The sequence below is a fragment of the Salpingoeca rosetta genome, assembly GCF_000188695.1.
Source record: "Salpingoeca rosetta unplaced genomic scaffold supercont1.10, whole genome shotgun sequence".
In the NCBI taxonomy this organism is placed as follows: domain Eukaryota; class Choanoflagellata; order Craspedida; family Salpingoecidae; genus Salpingoeca; species Salpingoeca rosetta.
Window position 1 is genome coordinate 165,970 of NW_004754924.1, and position 7,500 is coordinate 173,469.

At 53.9% G+C, this 7,500-nt stretch overlaps 2 protein-coding genes across 2 annotated transcripts in view; both read left to right on the forward strand.

Annotated features, from left to right (window-relative positions):
- Positions 1–3,792, forward strand: part of PTSG_04337 (MinD type ATPase) — a gene marked incomplete at both ends in the record, with an annotated part of 4,942 nt that extends 1,150 nt beyond the window's left edge. Inside the window, 12 exons of the mRNA XM_004994367.1 lie at positions 263–328; positions 474–642; positions 847–908; positions 1,148–1,215; positions 1,420–1,513; positions 1,623–1,664; positions 1,878–1,984; positions 2,270–2,319; positions 2,563–2,653; positions 2,980–3,067; positions 3,403–3,494; positions 3,690–3,792. Of these exons, the coding sequence (XP_004994424.1) occupies positions 263–328; positions 474–642; positions 847–908; positions 1,148–1,215; positions 1,420–1,513; positions 1,623–1,664; positions 1,878–1,984; positions 2,270–2,319; positions 2,563–2,653; positions 2,980–3,067; positions 3,403–3,494; positions 3,690–3,792 (1,032 nt within the window). The remainder of the gene's footprint in view (positions 1–262; positions 329–473; positions 643–846; positions 909–1,147; positions 1,216–1,419; positions 1,514–1,622; positions 1,665–1,877; positions 1,985–2,269; positions 2,320–2,562; positions 2,654–2,979; positions 3,068–3,402; positions 3,495–3,689) is intronic.
- A 397-nt stretch (positions 3,793–4,189) lies between these two features.
- PTSG_04338 (uncharacterized protein) overlaps positions 4,190–7,500 on the forward strand; it is a gene marked incomplete at its 3' end in the record, with an annotated part of 4,224 nt that continues 913 nt past the window's right edge. The window contains exons 1-8 of the mRNA XM_004994368.1: positions 4,190–4,274; positions 4,628–5,437; positions 5,638–5,720; positions 5,932–6,163; positions 6,337–6,385; positions 6,538–6,598; positions 6,851–6,958; positions 7,311–7,391. Coding sequence (XP_004994425.1) covers positions 4,639–5,437; positions 5,638–5,720; positions 5,932–6,163; positions 6,337–6,385; positions 6,538–6,598; positions 6,851–6,958; positions 7,311–7,391 — 1,413 coding nt within the window. The 5' untranslated portion in view covers positions 4,190–4,274; positions 4,628–4,638. The remainder of the gene's footprint in view (positions 4,275–4,627; positions 5,438–5,637; positions 5,721–5,931; positions 6,164–6,336; positions 6,386–6,537; positions 6,599–6,850; positions 6,959–7,310; positions 7,392–7,500) is intronic.

The following is a 7,500-nucleotide window of genomic DNA, read 5'->3' on the forward strand; positions in this document are numbered from 1 at the left end:
TGTGTGTGTGTGTGTGTGTGTGTGTGTGTGTGTGTGTGTGTGTGTGTGTGTGTCCGTGTGTGTTTGTGTGTGTGCGCGTGCGTGCGTGCGTGCGTGCGTGTGTGTGCGTGTCTGCCTGCCTGCCTGTCTGTGTGTCTGTATCTGCGCGTTTGCTTGATTGTGTGTCTGTATGTCTGACCGTATTGACTTCCTCTCCCCCTCCTTTTTCTCGCCTGCTGTCTCCATCCCTTCCTAACACCACTTTGCATTGTGCCGCTGTTAGTACATGAACTTGGGCCCGAACGGCGCTCTCATCTTCTGCATGGAGTACATCCTCAAGAACTTGGAAGTGCGTGTGCGTGTGTGTGTGTGTGTGCGTGTTGCATATGTGTACGTGGTGCAAAGGCTGCGTCTTTCTTCTTGTCTTGTGCACACGTGCCGCAAACGCGGGTTGCACTCACGTGGTTGACACACATGCATACACGCCTCTGCAGGACTTTGGGGAGAAGCTGGGCGACTTTGAGGACGACTATCTGCTCATCGATTGCCCTGGGCAGATTGAGCTGTACACGCACATGCCGCTCATGACGCGCCTCACGAACCATCTCCAGACACTCGGCTTTCGCCTTGTTGTCGTCTACCTCCTCGACTCGCAGTTCATGTGTACGTTGGGCATCAGTGTGGCTATGCTTGTACTTGTGTCTGTGGCTGTGCCTGTGCTTGTCTGTGCAATGGTTTGTGCTCCAAATCGTGTTCCCCCATTTGCCAATCCGTGTGCTTCCTTGCCTGCCTGGCTACACGACACGTGCCTCCTCCAACCATCATAACCAAGCATCGCCACCACTGCCATTACCGTCACCACCACAGGCGATCCGGCCAAGTTCTTCAGCGGCGCCATCGCCGCCCTCTCCGCAATGCTCCAACTCGAGGTGTGTGTGTGTGTGTGTGTGTGTGTGTGTGTGTGTGTGTGTGTGTGTGTGTTGTATGTGTCTGTGTGTGTGTTGTATGCGTGTGTGTGTGTCTGTGTGTGTCTGTCTGTGTCTGTCTGTGTGGTTTTGTGAATTCTCATTGTTGGACTAGAACCTGCCTGCTGTCCCCGCTACTCTGTAACGGAGTTCTACACCATGTGTTGACATATGCATACGTACACATTGCGATTGCGTGCCAGCTGCCACACGTGAACGTGATGAGCAAGATGGATCTTGTTCCAAAGGAAGTGCGGCCGCTGATCGAGAGGTACTACTTACCTGCCCACGCGTATGCGCACACACACACACACACACACACACACACACACACACACACACACACACACACACACACACACACACACACACACACACACACACACACACACAAACGTGCGCACTATGCACATTCAATACTTCTTGCCGTCCCCCCCCCCCCTCACACACACGCGCACGCTTGCGCGCACTGCAGCTACATGAACGCAGATACGCATGTATTGTTGGATGAGCTGAACAGAACCGCTGACGACAAGCGAAGGCGGTTGAATCTTCGCTTGGCCGAGCTGGTACACCGCTGCGTGCATGTGCTTGTGTTTGTGCACAGTGTTTGGTTGCGCGAACTTGCCGTGGTGTACCGTGGCACCCTCACAACATGGTTTCACGCATTTGTTGCAGATTGAAGAGTTTGGTCTGTTGCAGTTCTACCCGCTTGACAAGGTTTTGTGTGTGTGTGTGTGTGTGCGTGTGTGTGTGTGTGTGTGAGTGTGTGTGTGTGTGTGTTTGTGTGCCGTCAGCGTGTGTGCCGTGTGTGTGTGTGTGTGTTTGTGTGCTGTGTGCGTGTGTGTGCTGTGCTCTTGTTCTCTTAGTCCCCCCCTGCTCCTTGCTATTTGCACAGGCGACTGAGTCTCACTGATGCTGCTTACCTTACAGGATGACGAGGAGATGATCACGGATCTTGTGCTCCATGTGGACATGTGCCTGCAATATGGCGAGCACGAGGAGCCGCGCGATGTCGATCGCATGGATATGGCTGACATGTAACTGAGACTGTGCACCTGTCTGTGCCTGTGTAAATACAAGCACAACATAACCACCTTTAGCATGAGTGAGAGAATGTGTGCGTCTATGTGTGTGTGTGTGTGTGCGTGTATGTGTGCGTGCGTGTGCGTGTGTGTGCATGTGATGAGAGAGAGAGAGAGACAGAGAGCTGCTGGGAGGCTTCATCGCTTCGCCAAACACCAAACCAAACCAACAACAATTATTGCAGAATAAAAAATTGTGTACGGGTTTTATGTGTATTTTTCACAACTGTCGGCATGCAGGCACTGGTGGCGAGAACGAGGGGTGAGCGACGAAGACGAAGATGTGGAGTGTGTGTTGTGTATGTGTGTGTGGGGGGGGGGTTGTGGCCACGTTTGTTGTGGTTCGTTGTGGTGAAAGGAAGAGGAACCACAACACCCATTGTACGCGTGCGCGTTGTGTGTTGCGCATTTGTGTGTCGTTTGCTCGAGTGTGCGTTCACTTGTCGGTATGTGCTGTTCTCCTCTTCACTCATGCTATTGTTCTCACCATGTTCATCTCACCACCATTCATGTACATCACCCAAAATGTCCAGTGCTAAGCGCGGCTCGCGTGCTGACCCAGCGACGCACTTGGTTTGGCTTTGGCCAGACACAAGAGTATGACACCAGCCCACCCAAGCCTTGGTTCGTTCATTCCTGACGTGTTGCTTTGGTCCTGCCGTACGTGTCCTCGTGTAGTGTCGTCAAGTGTGGTGTGCTTCTTCTGTGTCGGCGTGGTTTGTCTTGTTCTTCTTGTTCTTGTTCTTGTTCTTGTTCTTGCTTGTTCTTGTTTTGCTGTTGGCAGGCTGTGTCACCTGGCATGGTGGCATTACAAAGCACAAATTGACAAAGCAATGTGACCTGTGGGCAGTAGTCAATGCACGTGCTGGCCTCAATCAATTCTCACCCCAACTCACGTGACCATCTTCCTGCTCCCTGCCTTTTGTTTCCCCGTTTCCTTTTTCCAACAGGTACCAACGCCATGCTCGGGATGACACGGACGAGTTTGACCGTTTCTCCACAGAAGAACGCAAGGAGCGCATTGCTCTGCGTCGGGAGGTACGCATTGCAGCGTTGGTGTTTGCGTTGTTTAAGTTGTTGTTGTTGTTGTGTCAGTGGTAGTGGTGGTGGTGTTCGTGTGCTGTCGTTTGTCGGTTGAAAGTGTTGGTGGTGGTGGTAGCGACCGGTGAGCATGGGCTTGCGTAGGTACTCGTCCTATGCAACTGAACCCGGCTTGAACCGCTGCTTTTGCCCTTGCCCAAACAACCCATCCTGCGCTTTCTTCTCACACACACACACACACACACACACACACACACACACACACAACACACACACACACACACACACAACAACACACAAACACACACACACACACACACCATCGTGTGCAGATGATGGACCTGCAGGAGGACGGTGCTGACAGCACCAACTTGGAGGCGTACGCAGCAAAGGTTGCCGACCTCTGCATCAAGTACAACGACAGGTAAAGATGCGTTGCCATACTGGTGATGTAGATTGCATAGACCACCGCCCATTGCTTCTACTCTGCTGCTTGCATGAGACAGTGACCACCTTGCCCTCGTTGCCTCACTCGTTGCCTCACTCCCTCTCTCGCGTTTTTCTTCCTCGCTCCCCTCCATCCAAAACACTCTCCTTTGCCCCTCCCTTGTTGTTGCAGGTTGGGTGCTGCGGCGTTGGTTGACAACAGCGACTTTGTGCAGTTGCCCGAGGTGAACAAGGCTGCCCTTGAGGAGTTCCTGGAGAAGACCAAGTTCGACTAACCAGCCTTGCTTGCCAAGAAACTACTTTGGCTCTTTGCGTGCGTGTGTGTGTGTGTGTGTGTGTGTGTTTGGAGGGCTGTGTTGGGTTTCAGTGTTTGGTGATGCGAGGTCGGCCGTCGTTGTGTGCGTGTGTGGTTGTGATGGTGTGGAGATCAGGCTGATGGGGCGAGAGTGATGATGATGATGATGATGATGAAGATGGACGGTGAGGGATGTGTTGATTGACATGGAATGATGTGGCTCGTGATGTGGCTCGCTCGCCTCCCCTCGCTCGCGGGCTTGCTTTGGGAACATGATAAACAGTAGCGTAATGCCGATTTGATGCGAATTTATGTCGACCCACAATTCAAAAATTGTGCCGGAGAACGCGCGCCGCCCTTTCAATTTAACCATCATCATCCAACCACTTGCCACACAGACACTTCTTGACCAGTCGGTCAACCCACCAACCAACCACGCAAAGCAAGCCAGCAAGCAAGGGGGTGAGTGTTGTGACTTGATGGCCTCTTGGTCCGTTGAATTTGATTGCCTGTTTGTGTTTGTTGATCGGCCTTTGGCCGTGGTTGATTCGATTCCCTTGTTGTGTGTTCTTTGACCGCTGTTGTTCGTGTGTGTGTGTGTGTGTGTGTGTGTGTGTGTGTGTGTGTGTGTGTGTGTGTGTGTGTGTGTGTGTGTGTGTGTGTGTGTGTGTGTGTGTGTGTGTGTGTGTGGTTTTGTCGAATCACCCCACATACACGAACTCACACATGCGCATACAAATACACATACCACATGCACACTCACACCACACACCACACACACCACACACACCACACAAATGCACACACCACCCAAGCACACAAGACAATGTCGGACCAGCCACATGATGGACATGAGCAGCAACAAGAGGGGCGGCCTGGTGGTCGACCGCGTCCCACGCTGCCGACCTTCTCGTCACCGCCAAGACGGACAACAGCTGCTGCAACAGCACAGCAGATGCCCACAGCAGCACCCATCTACTTGCCACCATCGTCAACCTCTGCAGTGCCAGTGTCATCACCGCCATCATCATCAATTGCAGGCGCAGAAGGAACAGCCACAACAGCAGTGGCGGCGGCGACGAGGGCAAGGCTGTCCATGATGGACAGTGCCGTCCCTTACGGCGCCTATCAACAGCAGCACCAGCAGCACCAGCAGCAACAGCATCCTGCAGATGAGATGAGCCGTGCAGACCTCGCTGCAATGATGTATGCTGCCTCTTCATCTGCGCCATCATCGTCGTCCTCCGTGCTCGCTGGTGGTGCGGTGAACGTCGGCGGCTCCTCCCAACTGCCAGTCTTGTACCCAGGCATGCAATCACAGCACCCCCAGTACAACCAGCGCATGCAAGCAGATGGCACCGCTGTGTCGCAGCCAACAGCTGCGGATATGCAAGCAGCCTTGCTGACAGCGCTGTCAGGAGGCCAGGCCACGTCCGTCCCATCTTCCGTGCCGCCGCAGCCCCAACTTGAACAACACGGCGGCGTCACCAGCATCCCTGCCGCCACTGCAGACAGCTATACTACGGCCATCAGCCTCGCCAGCCCAACGCGGCTGCAACAGAACATGCTTGCGCAGCAGACGTCGCCAGCCACATCTGGCCACACCGTCTACCTGCAGAGCCCAGGTGGCTGTTGTGAGCGCTGGAGCGGGTGTTGTTGCTGTTGGATGCTGTCGCTTGTTGGCGCTAGTGCGCGGACTGTGGTTGTGTATTCATGAACCAGGATTGGTCACCTCACACAGATGCACAGCAACATCAACACCAACACTTGCCGCTTGCTGCCGTTGCCTCACGCGCTGCACCATACACCATTGCATAATCTTCAGGCACATCTACATACGTCACAAGCCCGCAATCACGTGCTGCTGCTGCTGCTGTGCACACGCCAAACTCCTCCAGCCCTTCGTCCGTGAGTGTCCACTCTGCATGTATGTGTGTGTGGGGGGGGGCGAGGTTTATTTTCCCGCACTTGGCTTCGCTTTGCTCATCACACACACACACACACACACACACACACACACACACACACACACACACACACACACACACACACACACACACACACACACACACACACACAAAATAAAACTCACACACACACGCCTGCTCTCTTCTGCCAGCAACATCTGCTGTTTCAACAGGTGATGCATAACGGCATGAGAAGGGCTTGCCTGAGCCAGCTGTATAAGCCCGCACAGCCTGCACAGTCTTCGCCACCACCGTCATCGACACAACAGCAGCAGCAACAACAACAACAGGTGCAGCAACAACAGCAGCCGCAACAACAACAGCAGCAGCAGCAGCAGCCACAGATGCCGCAGCAACAACAGCAGATACCGCAACCCTACTCTGGTACAGCCAGCATGCAGTGGCGATGAAGGCCGTCATCATTGATTGTGCTATCATGTGCACGTGCGTGGTGTGTCATTGTTGTTGTGATCAGACACAATCGTGTGTTAGCTTGTTCACACACACACACACATCTCATCCATCATGTTGGGCTGTGTGCTGCTTCTTGCCTGCAGGCAATGGAACTCCACGGGCAAAGCGTGCGCTGCTGTCCGATCAAACCAGGTGAGGATGAATCACAATAATGCACACACGTGTGCACACACACACACACATCTCGTTACTGCTTTGTGTTTCCTGTTTGCTTCTCCATGACTACCACCATGACTACCACCACCATCTTCATTATCATCACCATTATCACCATTACGCACCAGTGCCACTGCGAGTCCCACCACTGCCGGCGTCACGCCCGTCGGCCGCCCTCCACTGCGCTCGGTACGTTTCGTGTGTGGCTGGCTGGCTGTCTGTCTGTCTGTCTGTCTGTCTGTCTGTGTCTGTCTGTGTCTGTCTGTGTCTGTGTGTGTGTGTCTGTCTGTCTGCTCCCTGTCTATCCCTTTCCGTCAATCTCTCTGTCTGCCCACGTGTCCGTGTTGGAGCCCTTCCTGTGCTTTGCCATCACACCGTGCCTAAACCTCACCACCGCCCATCCCCCCGCCCACTCCCTCGCTCTCATCCTTGATTCACCAGTGTAACTGTGGCAAGTCGCGGTGCTTGAAGCTGTACTGCGAGTGCTACGCCGCCGGCACGTACTGCGGTCCCCAATGCAAGTGCACCAACTGCCAGAACAACCTCGAGGTGTGTGTGTGTGTGTGTGTGTGTGTGTGTGTGTGTGTGTGTGTGTGTGTGTGTGTGTGTGTGTGTGTGTGTGTGTGTGTGTGTGTATGTGTGTGTATGTGTGTGTATGTGTGTGTGTGCGTGCGTGTGCGTGCGTGTGTGCGTGCGCGTGTGTGTCTCTGTATGTCTGTGTGTGTGTCTGTGTGTACCCTGTGTCTTCCTTCATCTGTCTGTACGTTGTCTTCCTTTATCTCTCTGCGTGCTTGCATGTCAATCACGCCCGAACTGACAACACGCATCCATCAATTCCGCCCCCACCCCCACACCACATCCACATGTTTGCTGCGCGGGGTGAATTGATTTCGCCCATCAGAACGAGGGTCGACGACAGCTTGCGGTGCTGTCGACTCTCGACAAGAACCCAGACGCCTTCCGCCCAAAGATTAAGCAGGAGGTGGGCTCTGCTGGCTTCGCTGTATGCTGCGATTGTTGTACCACACCGCCATGTGCCCACCTGAACCTGCACATGCACGCGTGAACACACATCCGAATTCTCGAGCAGT